Raw genomic sequence first — 12,830 nt, 5'->3', positions numbered from 1 at the left:
GGAGGCCGAGGCAGGTGGATCACTTGAGGTCAGGAGTTCAGAACTAGCCTGGTTAACATGGTGAAACCTCATCTCTACTAAAAATACAAAAAAATTAGCTGGGTGGGTGGTAGGTGCCTGTAATCCCAGCTACTTGGGAGGCTATGCAGGAGAATTGCTTGAACCTGAGAGATGGAGGTTGCAGTGAGCCAAAATTGTGCCACTAGACTCCAGCCTAAGTGACAGATTGAAACTCCACCTAAAAAAAAAAAAAAAAAACACACACACACACTTAAAGGCTAGTGATGAAAATAATAGTTTAAACAATGTAAATTAATATTTGATCAACCAAAATGAAACTATAATTTGTAACACTTGAAAAAGAAAATCTACATATTTACATATATTGATGCTGTCAATGAATGTCTATTTAAGATGAAGGAGGGACGAAGAACATCAAGTTTAAAAGCCAGTTATGAAGCATTTAAGAATAATGACTTTCAGCTGGGAAAAGAATTTTCAATGGCCAGGGAAACAGTTGGCTATTCATCATCTTCGGCACTTATGACAACATTAACACAGAATGCCAGTTCATCAGCAGCCGACTCACGGAGTGGGCGAAAGAGCAAGTAAGTTTTATTGGTACGGTAGCCCTACCCCTTTACTGGGTGCTTGGTCTACTTGACACCTCAGCCAGGCCTCTCTCTGTTAAGGGCAGGATATAACAGCTTAAAATGAACCTTGCAGAGGTGGGGAGACGTGCAGTTTTCATTTTATAGTGCCATACTTTGAAGGGGTCAAGTCTTTAAAAAGTGTTAGAGTTGTTTTTAAGTTTTCTAGAGTCTTAAATTGAGTCTGTTAATAGATGACTTCCATTTATCTTCTTTTATTCATTAAGATAAATCATTTTATGGAACTGCTTTTCATTTATTACCCTTTATTTTGCCATGTATGTCAAGGTAAATTAATGCAAAGCAAATTATGTCCTGGTGATTTTTTTTTTTTTAAACAAGATTGTTCATTTTGATGAACAGTAAGCAAAGCATCTTAATTCTTAGTCTTGGGCCCCAAAAATGAATGGTATGAAAATATCCCTAGATTTTGTATATGAGACTTGGGATAATTTTATAAGCTTTGAATATGAAAACTTAATAGCATTTATCACTGTCAATCCCAGGTAACTGAATATCCTGGATGTTTACACATAATGAAAGTTCAAATGCTAGGCCAAAATAATTAGTTACCTAGTAGTTATATTTTCTGTATTTTTAAATATGTTATATTTTTTGTGAATTAATCCCTAAATGAATGATCAATATGAAATAACCATGACAGAAATGTCAAACATCTTAAAAATTAATTCATCTTAATGGTGCAAGTTTAATATAATTTCTTATGATAAAGTTCTATACTTGTAGAATTAAAATAGCATATGGCTTAGCAATAAATTACTTGTGAATTTTCAGTCTTGGTTCCCTGCCATACTCGTGGTAGGTATTCACCCATCAATTGATGGCTATAACCACTTTTATCAAATGGTTTTGTGTATATGTGCTTTAGGTTTTGATGAAGAGTATTCAGTTTACTTAAAAATACAAATAACGTCTGTAAAGTAGCCAAAATTTATATTAATTCTTCAAAGTACTACCTATAATTTAAGTCATTGGTAAATCTAGATTACTTTAGCTTAGACTTTAATTTATACATTTGATGTCATTTCATTTTATACTATTTATTACGGAGTTATTCTCTGGTAACTTCTGGATGGTGAGCAAATAAAACTTACACTATTTTTTTCAGAAACAACAACAAGTCTTCAAGCCAACAGTCATCATCTTCCTCCTCCTCTTCTTCTTTATCATCGTGTTCTTCATCATCAACTGTTGTACAAGAAATCTCTCAACAAACAACTGTAGTGCCAGAATCTGATTCAAACAGTCAGGTTGATTGGACTTATGACCCAAATGAACCTCGATACTGCATTTGTAATCAGGTAAAAGTCTGGTATATGTCTATAAAAGTATAATCTGAATAAACTGGAAGAAAGAGAACTGTTTCATTTTTAAGCATTTTTTAAAACTCACTGAAAATACCCCTGCTTTGTTTGTATACTTTTTTCTCCCTTCTTACAAAAGTGACATTTGCTGTAAATATTGAGTATAAAGAAAAATGTTACCCATAATCTTAGCCCTCAGATACAACCTGTGACTAAACATTTTTGATGTACCACTACCATATACCTCACGTGCACATTGGCTGCCTTAATAAAATTCAACAGACTGGGTAGCTTAAACAACAGAAAATTATTTTCTCACAGGTATGAAGGCTGGGAAGTCCAAGATCAAGGTGTCCACTGACTCAGTTCTGGAAGAGAGCTCTCTTCCTAGATGCAGACTGCTGCCTTCTCACTGGGTCCTCACATGGTAGAGGGAGAAAAAGTATGCTGTGGTGTCTCTTCTTATAAGGGCACCAGCCTTTTCAGAGTAGGACTCCACTCTGTGACTTCGTTTAACCTTTACCACCTCCTCACAGGCCCTGTGTCCAATTGCACTCACGTTGGGGGTTAGGGCTTCAACATATGAATTTTGAGACATAAGTATGCATTTCATAACACATATATATGCATATAATGCATACACGTGTGTGTATGTAAGTTTGTCAGTAGGAACCACAGTGTATACCTTCTTGTTACTGGCTTTTTTCTCTAAATCAGGTATACCAAACATGATTTTAAAGAAAAATCTTTAAAATCTTCACATAGTTATCTCTTATACCATCCACTATAGTTTTTTTAACCTATTCCTAGCTATAGATTATTTTAGTGGTTTTAATTTGTTTGAAATTAGGAATAATATTAAGATAGGCATTTTTAAAGTGTAATCCATTTTATACATCTGATTTTTTTGATAATCTTTTAGCAATAAAATTAGGCATAAATATTTGACAAACTACCAAAGTATATTATCTAGAAATTTATTACCAAAAATTAATGAACATACCTGTTTACTAAACACTGTCCAACAACTGGATATTATTTTCTTTTAAAACCTAAGTACCAATTTGATAGTTTTATGTCACAATTGTTTTAAATACACTAATATTAAAGTTGGACATCTTTTGACCATTTTTGTTTTTTACATTATGAATTGACATCTAATAGTGTTGGCTGATTTTTCTATTGTTTTTATTATGTGCTTTAAATATTTGCTTGATTTAGTTATTTTTAATAATTCTAAAATTTTGATATTTTGTAGTTATGACTGTTAATCTTTTTTTTTATGAAGCAAGCCATGGATTATATACTTAGAAGGGCTTTCTCTTTGGCTCTTCTTTCCATAAAAATTTTTCTTGTATAATATTTTCTCCTAATTTTTATGTGATTTTGTCTAGTTCTTTGCATGCTTCAGTTTCTTCACATTTAAGTCTTAGTCTATCAGCAGATTATTTTGTCTAACAGTATGAGTTACCAATCCGATTTTTAAAAATTTTAACAATTTGTTAGCTGTTCTACTATCACCTGATAAACATTTTTCAGCACAAATGATTAAGGAAAGCATATCCTGTATTCTCACAACAAAAGTAGATTACTTGCAAAAGAACAAAATCAGACTGAACCTAGAGTTTTCCTCTGTAACACTAAAAAACTAGAAGGTGATGAAATATTTCTGTAGAGCTTTTTGGGAAAAATTAAGAGCCCCCCAAAAACTTGATATTCAAAGAAGTTATTTCTATGCATAGGACCATGTAAATATATTTTCACTCATGCAGAGAATCAGAAGGTATGCCATCTAGTTAATCCTGTCTGAAAAATTATTCAGTCTACTGAGAACTTCAGTGAACTCAACAATTAGCAAGTTACACCCTAAAGTGCTGGTGATGAATAGCAAAAGCAAAATGAGAAAGGACATAAAATAGAGAAATTTAGAAGTTTCAAGGAAGTGGACTATTAATTGCAAAAATATAAATGACCTAATGTGACCCAAGAAGTAAAAACTTTCAGTAAGTAAATAATCAAGAAAGAAACTGAAAATTTTTACAATAAGAACTACCCAGAAAGATGACTCCTTCATCCCGGTGATTTATATGGCAAGTTCTTCCAGACTTCTGAAGGGCAGATAATTTCTTGTGCATTTCTTCCCACACTTGCCCCGTGCTGCCCAAAAGAGTATTTCAGGAAAAAACTAATTATACCTTGATTCTCAGTGTAATTGTATATTCAGTGTATTTCCCTCTGTTTTCCAGCAGTATCATAAACAGTTAATTGGGATTTAGGTGTTTGTTACATAGTCATAATAAAGATATTTAATTATTTTTTTAACTAGGTATCTTATGGTGAGATGGTGGGATGTGATAACCAAGATGTAAGTATTAAATTTTTCTATTTAGGAATGAAAAAAATCACAGGTTGTCATTACTTGAATATTTGTCTTATATGCTATATGGCTTGGTTTAAGAAAACAGGTTTGCGGGTATATTAATTATGTTGTGCTAATGCTAGAATATTCCTCTTCAAAATAGGGTGATGTCCCTTAATATGTTCCCTATTTTAATTTTTAAAGCTAATTTTATGGTTTTCTGTGCAGATGGTTTGTCTCAGAAGTGTTATGTTGTATCAAAATTATAAATATCCTCCTTTCCCTTTGCTAAAAAATACTGTGTTTACTAGAATCCGGTTCATTTATCACATTGAAGAAATGGAATTTTAAAACAATTCATTCTTTCAGGCTGCACCGTGCTAAAGTGAAGGGTGGGATAATTGAGGATCTAATGTGAGATTATCTTCCTCTCATGAGTATAATATTTTTTACTGTACTGTGCAGGTGTCAGCTGATAAGAGCCACCTCTGATCTGAAAAGTAAAGGAAATTTGAAAGGAAGGAATTCCTGGTTTTTAGGAGACTTAATTTTAGTTAGAGATACGTATTTTTATTCAATACTGAGAATATTGTCTAGTAATTTTGCCTCCCTCCTTATTTAGTAGTGATGGGATCCTAAGATTAACAAGAGTTTTAAATTTGTAAAACAATCTGAAGATTGAGGGGGTTGGCTAGGTGCATTAAAATGTGTACTTTTCCTAGACCTGATAGGGTCACGACAACATGCTCACATAGATGGGGACAGACCCTCCTTCTATTTCCCTATGTAGAATCCCTTCCTTGTAGGCTGTTTGTGGTTATTGCAAAAACAGTATTGCCCAGCCATTTCAAGAATATCACTGTAAACTCTTCTGGCACAGTTAGTGAAAATGATGAATGAGATTTCTGTGAGTACCAGCATCATGCTTCTCTGATTCTTCTTATTCCCAGTTGTGCTCTTTAGAGTGCTAAGACTTTCCATGAAAGAGTTTTCTGCTTAATATGTTTCAAAGAGGAATACTTTTTCTCTACATTTCTAGGAATAGAAACACCCAGGTAGGAAATCCAGGGAGTAAGACATAAATTAATGTCTTTAATTACAATCAGCTTATTCTGCTTTATGAGACAGCAAATAAGGCTATTAAATAAAATCTTAAGATATATTTACCTTCTACGTAGAAGACTCATCTCACTTCTTTTTGCCCTTGAAAGTTGAAAATTAGTGAATTTTCATTCATTAGGATGATGGGCCTAGATTACATGGACCTCAGGATTCATGAAGATGCGTAATTTTTTGTGCCTTCATTTCCTCATTCCTGAAGCTTATCGTTTGGTCTAAATGATGTCTAAATAATCTAGATCTAAAAATTCTGATGTTACGCATCCAATTATTGTCAAATTAAATGGATTATTCAGTCTCCTGAGCATATTTTAATATACTCTCTTGCCTTCAGAAGTACTGAAAACTTGTTTTTTTGCAATTTTGCCTCTAGTGCCCTATAGAGTGGTTCCATTATGGCTGCGTTGGATTGACAGAGGCACCAAAAGGCAAATGGTACTGTCCACAGTGCACTGCTGCAATGAAGAGAAGAGGCAGCAGACACAAATAAAGGTGGTCCTTTTGTTTGAGGAAGAAATAAACTTCAGCTGAACATTTTATATAGGACTTTAAAAAGAAGAGAAGAGAAAGAGGAAACAATGCATTTCCAGGCAACCACTTAAAGGATTTACATAGACAATCCTATAAGATCTTGAACTTGAATTTTATGGGTTGTATTTTAATAATGTAAGTAAATTATTTATGCACTCCTGGTGTGCTATGAATATTATTCCAGTTAGCCTTGGATTATTTCAGTGGCCAACATATGCAGACATTTGTACTCCTCAACCATTTTCTCAAAGTAATGGGCATTCTATGATTTAGACTTCAAGGAATTCCAATGATGAAGATTTTAAGGAAAATATTTTATATTCAACAGGTATATTCTGCTGCATGTACTGTACTCCAGAGCTGTTATGTAACACTGTATATAAATGGTTGCAAAAAAACAAAAAAAAAAGTCAGTGCTTCTAAAAAGAATTTAAGATAATGGTTTTTAAAATGCCTTTATAATAAGCTTTGTTTCTTTGTGAAACTAATTCAGCAGGCTGAAGGAAATGGTTCATGTGATAAAGTGGGCTGGTATCCTCTAGAGTACCTGGGTACATAAACAGAAACTCCTGTAGGTAAAAAGTAATTTGTGCCATTAGTCTTTCTATGTTTCTGCATCCAGATAGAGTGCAGTTCATGAGGGAGGGGGTGGGGGACTGAAGGGGCAAGGGCGTTAAAGTGATACATTTTTATACCAAATGTGTTTATTTTTTTGTGCAAGTAATCCTTAAAATTGCAATTGTATTAGGTGTTAAAATAAAGTTTTTAAAAAATTACTTGTATTTATACTTTACATACTTAATAATGAAAATTTCTGAATTCCAATTAATTCTCAACTTCCGTAATCTAAAAAGAGTCAGAGGCCCAGGACACAGAATACTGTGTAATCTGTGATGTCTTTAATAATGTTTAGAATTTGTGTATATGAGAATACAGGAAAGATATTTTTAATGTAAATTTGAAATGCCAATGTATTTTTTTTTTAGAACATCTTCTGGCTTTTCCTTCAGTCTAAAAGACATGAAAGAAGTGTAAGTACAGCAGTTAAAATGAAAATAATGGTCATGGGTGTTTTGACTGGAGGCAATGTATCCAAATAGAGGGAAGAGACCGCCCCTGGTTGGGAGCTTCAAATTCAGCTATTTTCGATTCTGCCACTTACTGATACGACAGTTAATTCAAATTTTGTATTGCTCTGGGCTTATTGCACCAGGGTGATACTGACTGCAGTATAGGTCTTATTCTATAGGTGCTATTTAAATTATAAATTTGCATAGTGGAGGTTTTATTTGAAGTATAATATTGAGTCTGGTCTATAGAAAAATCCTTAACTTTTAAGATACTTAATGCATCATATATCTTTTATATTGAAACATACGGGGTCCATCAGATTTCTGCTTTAATTAAACCACTTACGAGCTTCTTAGAACTTATTCAGATAACAGTGTAAAATCTTTGCAGTGCTACCCAAAGGGTGTGAGGTAGATAGGGGATTTCAGAGGTCTCTTCCACCTTTGAGATCCCATGATTCTGAGCTGCCACAGTCTGATTATACAACTCTGCCAGCCCCCTAAACAAGTTAGGTTCATTTGTGGGTACTCATGATTTCATAATATCGTGATTTTCACCATATCATGATACTCAATATTTTGAGATGTTATAACCCTTTAAGAAGTGATAAATAATGTAGTATTCAATTCGTTTATCAATGTATATTGCCTGGAAATACTCACATGTATCATTTACCTCCTCTATATATTGTGACTATTCCAATCTCATTCATTTTATAGAATTGGTCAAAAGAAAAAGCCTTATGTACAGCCTTATTTGAAAAGAAAGTTCTTTGTCCGAGTCAGGAACATCCTGTTTTCCAGCTGCTACATCCCCTTTCAGTGTGTGAATTCCACTCCTTACCAAATCACTTAGAAAACACTTTGACAAGTTTTAAACTCAAACACTGAATATTTTATGAAGCATGTATAAAGAAAGAAACCAAAATTTGGTGCATATATTTAGTAATGGGTAGAACCTGTTAATATCTGAATCATATATAATGGGCCCAAACATGGAACTACCTCATCGCCCCCCAAAAAATGTGGCCAACTATTAATATTCTTTGTGACATTTACACCAAGCGGCAAAGTAAGTATTTCTGGTATTATAAAGTAAACATTCAAATTATCTGTTGCGCAAAACTCATGTAACAGTTGGTGGGACAAAATATCCAAATGTGGGTTCAGAGTTCGTAGGTGGTGAAAACTGAGGCCTTACTGCTGTGGAGTGTATATCAAAATGTTCATGGTGACACATTTGAAGCAATAAATGGCTTAATTAAATGCCAAAATGAGGCTGAGTGTTTGATCAGCATACAATCATTCTTTTCTAGGGCAGTTTATATTTTTTTGCTCTCTTCTCCTTTAAAGCAAATTCCACGTTTTAGGTTTTTAACCATTTTAAGTTTGTGCAGTGTTAGTGCCCTTTGTCCTTAGACTTTAGAAATGGTCTTATTGACCTAATTAATTATTTTAATCTTGTGCAAATAAATGTCTAACAAACTTGGGTTATAAAGGGGTAAGATACTCTTTAATGTGTAGACATTGCAGTGGTTTCCCCCTCAGCTCTCACAGATAAAAATACATTTAGTTTTTAGCAGATGGGTGTTAAGAGAAAAAAAGACCCTCAACAATATTATTTAACTTTACAAATATTAAGCACCTAGATGCTGAGAATATACATACGAAGGTATTATATGTATGTGGGGGGAGTTGGGGGCAGACATGTTAAATGTGGTATCTTGATAAATGCTGTAATGGATATACAAAGCACTGGGAGAACACTGGGAAGCAGGGAAATTGATTACTGAAATAATCAAGAAGAATTAACAAAGCAGCTATCATTTGAACTGAGTCCTAAAGACAGATGTAGTAGAGATGGTGTTCAAGGCAGAAGAGACTCTTCAAGGCCACATGCATTCTGGAACTTAAGGCAGTCTGGAAAGAGTGGCCGTGAGGCAGGTAGACAGTGTCAGGGAAAGAAGCCAAAAGACAGCAAGAGTCTATTCATGAAGAGCAGGAATTGTTTGTCATAGGAGTCTAGGGTAACATTTACTTATTGTTGTTTAACTATAGTTATGATTATTTTAACAGTTCAATGAAATCACTGATTTAAGTATGTTCCCTTATTAAGATTATAAAGTAGGGATGACTTAAAATTAATTAGTCTGTAAGTTGGAAAATGTTAAATTTGGGTGGATCTTTCCCTTGATTTTTGAAAGACAAATTAAAATTGCTAGTCAAGATTTTTAGATTTCCTTATTTAGATAATAAAATCAAAACTGCTGAACCGGTTTATAGTTTCTGATCCAGGATCTTAATATTCATGATCTGATTCTGCTACAGAGAAATAAAGTTTAAAGTGATTTAAAGATGAACTAACTTCAGGTTTCTGGGTTTTTTGAGTGAGAGTCTCACTCTGTCACCAAGGTTGGAGTACAGTGACACAATTATAGCTCACTGCTGCCTCTACCTCCTGGGCTCAAGCGATCCTCCTGCCTCAGCCTCCCAAGTAGCTGTGATGACAGGCATGCACCACCAATGCCTGGCCAATTTTTATATTTTTTGTGGAGACAGGTTCTCAGTTGCCCAGGCTAGTCTTGAACTCCTGGCCTTAAGTGTGTGTGCCCAGGCTAGTCTTGAACTCCTGGCCTTTACTTTTTTGTTTTTTTATTGTTGTTGGTTGGTTGGTTGGTTTTTGAGGTGGAGTCTCGCTCTGTTGCCCAGGCTGCAGTACAGTGGCATGATCCTGGCTCACTGCAACCTCCGCCTCCCAGAGTCAAGCAATTCTTCTGCCTCAGTCTCCTGAGTATCTGGGATTACAGGCATGTGCCACCATGCCCAGCTAATTTTTGTATTTTCAGTAGAGACAAGGTTTCACCATGCTGGCCAGGCTGGTCTTGAACTCCTGACCTTGTGATCTGCCCGCCTTGGCCTCCCAAAGTGCTAGGATTACAGGTGTGTCACTGTGCCTAGCCAGCTGTTTCTGTTTTAAGCAGTAAGTCACTTATACCTTCTAAGTCTGTGTTTTAACTAATAGATTGTTAGATGCCTACACATTATTAAAATATTCATTCGAAAGCAATTTAATAATTTCTGAATAAACTCTCTAGAGCTGTATAATTCAGTTTTTAGTTAATCAGGTACCACTTTTAACTTTCTTCACTGTTAAAGGAAATTACAGAAGAGAACATTATAATCATTCATCTTTCTGCTGCTTATTAAAAGTTGAAGATTTGATGGCACTTATTGCCAGTGTGGGACGTGAGAGTGTGGCTGTGTCTGTTGATGTGTGGTTTATACACTTTCTCCACCTCTACCTGCCTACGTTAATTAATACGAATAGCTCTCCTTGGGAAGGTGTATACTAGTATGCTGCTAGTCTTTGAGGACAGACTAATTGAAAACATTTACAGGTTTCATATCAGTTGTGGGAAAAATTAGTGGTCATATGTTAATTATTTTTTTTTGAGTTTTTGTTGCTTTATTCTTTTATATGTATATACTTTAAGTTCTATTAGAGTACATGTGTACAACGTGCAGGTTTGTTGCGTAGGTATACATGTGCCATGATCGTGTGCTGCACCCATTAACTCGTCATTTACATCAGGTATATCTCCTAATGCTATCTCTCCCCGCTCCCCCCACCCTACAACAGGCCCCGGTGTGTGATGTTCCCATTCCTGTGTCCAAGTGTCTTCATTGTTCAATTTCCACCTATGAGTGAGAACATGCAGTGTTTGGTTTTTCATCCTTGCGATAGTTTGCTGAGAATTCTGGTTGCATTGTTAAATCTGCTCCAGTACAGGAACCCTCCATTCTGAAACATTAAAATAAGAACAATTGTAACAGGTGTCAGGTTACTTTAAAAAGCTGTATAAGTCGAATGTAATGCCTCATACATTTGAGTCGAGCATAAATATGAGGCAATCCATTAGAATGATTTCACTAATATTATAACTAGTTTTAATATTTAAACAATTTGGTCTCAATAAAACTAGTTATAATATTAGTAAAATCATTCTAATGGATTGCCTTATATTTATGCTCAGGTAAATATGAGGTATGAGTAAAATCTAATTCTAATGGGATATGACCTCCTTGGTATATATCCCATTAGAGTTTATCAAAGTTTATGATTATATCCTTGAAGTATTTGTGTATTTATCTTAATATGGTCATTCATTTTTTTTTCTTGAATGCTTTGAGGAAGTGGTTGTAAAGATAATTTTTGTGGGTTTCCCAAATGTGCCAAAACACATTTTCACTTTACCAGTGGTCACCGTGCATAAATGTTTTTAAAAGAGTGATCTGTTGAAAAAAAGAAAAAAAAAAGGTTATATATTGTTAGAGATCATACGGTTTAGATTAGATATAGAAGTAACCTTTTGACTTTATGTGGTGGAATGTGACCAAAGGGCTGTACACTCAGTCAAAGAATGTTTCCTTCTTACCCAGCCAGATCAGCTACATGAATGCCAGCATTCATTGAAGGGGTGAGACAAAACCTTCCTCCCTCCCATCCACATCACACACATCAATTTTCAGATAATCAAATTATACTTACATAAAAGTTTTAAAATACCTTTTATTTTTGAAAATGGAAATGACTGAATTGTGATTACATTGAAAAAAGAAAGCAAGAAAAGGGAAAAGAAAACAAGCTAAATTATGTGGTTATTTTGAGACATTTAAAAAAATGTATACAGTTTCCAAAGAATCTTGTTTTGCAGGTTTACAGAGAAGACACATGAGATTCTTCATGGAGAACATTGTTTGAGCTGTCATACAACAAATGAAAGTTAAATGTTTTATATATGATTGAACTGATTCAAACAGAAATTCTGGCTCCATACCAAGGTATAAATTTGTGTCCTGAAGAAAGTAATGAAAAAAAATAGTATAATTCATTGCGTTAAATATTTACCCAACGAAGTGTTTACCTCACCCCTCCCACCCGCCCCCATTTTACATGTGTGCTCACTAATTGAAGTCATTCTACCTGTCTCTCTTTTAGAATGTGTGTATACATATATACAGATATATTTCTGTATCTGTATATATAATCTTTTAGAGGATGCAAACTTCAAAGACAAATTTGAGAGGCTTAAAGGAAATTATATGCCCAAAGTTGCATTTGTTTGGGGAAGCAGTATAATTACACATTCGGGAAATGGCTAAAATTCTAAGGAAGTTAATCATGTCATTGCCATAAGTTACTATTGTAACTTAAGTAACAGACAAATTTCAGGCAGCCATATGTAAAAAAATGTGCAACAACTATTTGTTCAGTTAATTTTGAGTTTCTTCACCTTAACACTTTAAATAAATTCTTATTTTTATAGGTTTTGGTGGTACACATGCAGTTTTGTTACATGACTCTATTGCATAATGGTGAAGTCTGGGCTTTTAGTGTATCTGTTGCACAAATAGTGAACATTGTACCCAATCGGTAATTTTTCCACCCTCAGTCCCCCTCCACGCCACCCTCCTTTTGGGCTCTCCAGTATCTGTTATTCCACTCTGTCTGTCGATGGTGTAGCCATTGTTTAGCTCCCACTTATAAGTGGAGAACATGTGGTATTTGATGTCTTATTTCACTTAGGAAAATGCCCTCCAGTTCCGTTCGTGTTGGTACAAAAGACATTTATTTCATTCTTTTTTTGTGGCTGAATAGTACTCCTATGGTGTATGTGTGTGTGTGTGTGTGTGTGTGTGTGTATGTGTATTACATTTTTAAAATCCGATCCACAGTTGATGGACATTTAGTTTGATTCCATATCTTTGCTATTGT

At 34.5% G+C, this 12,830-nt stretch overlaps 1 protein-coding gene across 4 annotated transcripts in view; it reads left to right on the top strand.

The window, feature by feature from the left end:
• Positions 1-6,760, top strand: part of ING3 (inhibitor of growth family member 3) — a 32,945-nt gene extending 26,185 nt beyond the window's left edge. For 2 of the 4 annotated variants that reach the window (XM_033191932.1, XM_033191931.1), the window contains 4 exons: positions 415-608; positions 1,780-1,972; positions 4,302-4,340; positions 5,827-6,760. In XM_033191932.1, the coding sequence (XP_033047823.1) occupies positions 415-608; positions 1,780-1,972; positions 4,302-4,340; positions 5,827-5,943 (543 nt within the window). In that variant the 3' untranslated portion in view covers positions 5,944-6,760. Of the gene's footprint in view, positions 1-414; positions 609-1,779; positions 1,973-4,301; positions 4,341-5,826 lie in introns of those variants that run through there. The other 2 variants (XR_004432695.1, XR_004432696.1) reach the window with 1 other exon arrangement.
• Positions 6,761-12,830: the final 6,070 nt, after the last annotated feature.

Source organism: Trachypithecus francoisi, unplaced genomic scaffold (genome assembly GCF_009764315.1).
Source record: "Trachypithecus francoisi isolate TF-2019V2 unplaced genomic scaffold, Tfra_2.0 Lachesis_group4, whole genome shotgun sequence".
Classification (NCBI taxonomy): Eukaryota; Metazoa; Chordata; class Mammalia; order Primates; family Cercopithecidae; genus Trachypithecus; species Trachypithecus francoisi.
Note: the sequence above shows the minus strand (reverse complement) of the source record. Positions and strands in the feature narration are given on the sequence as shown.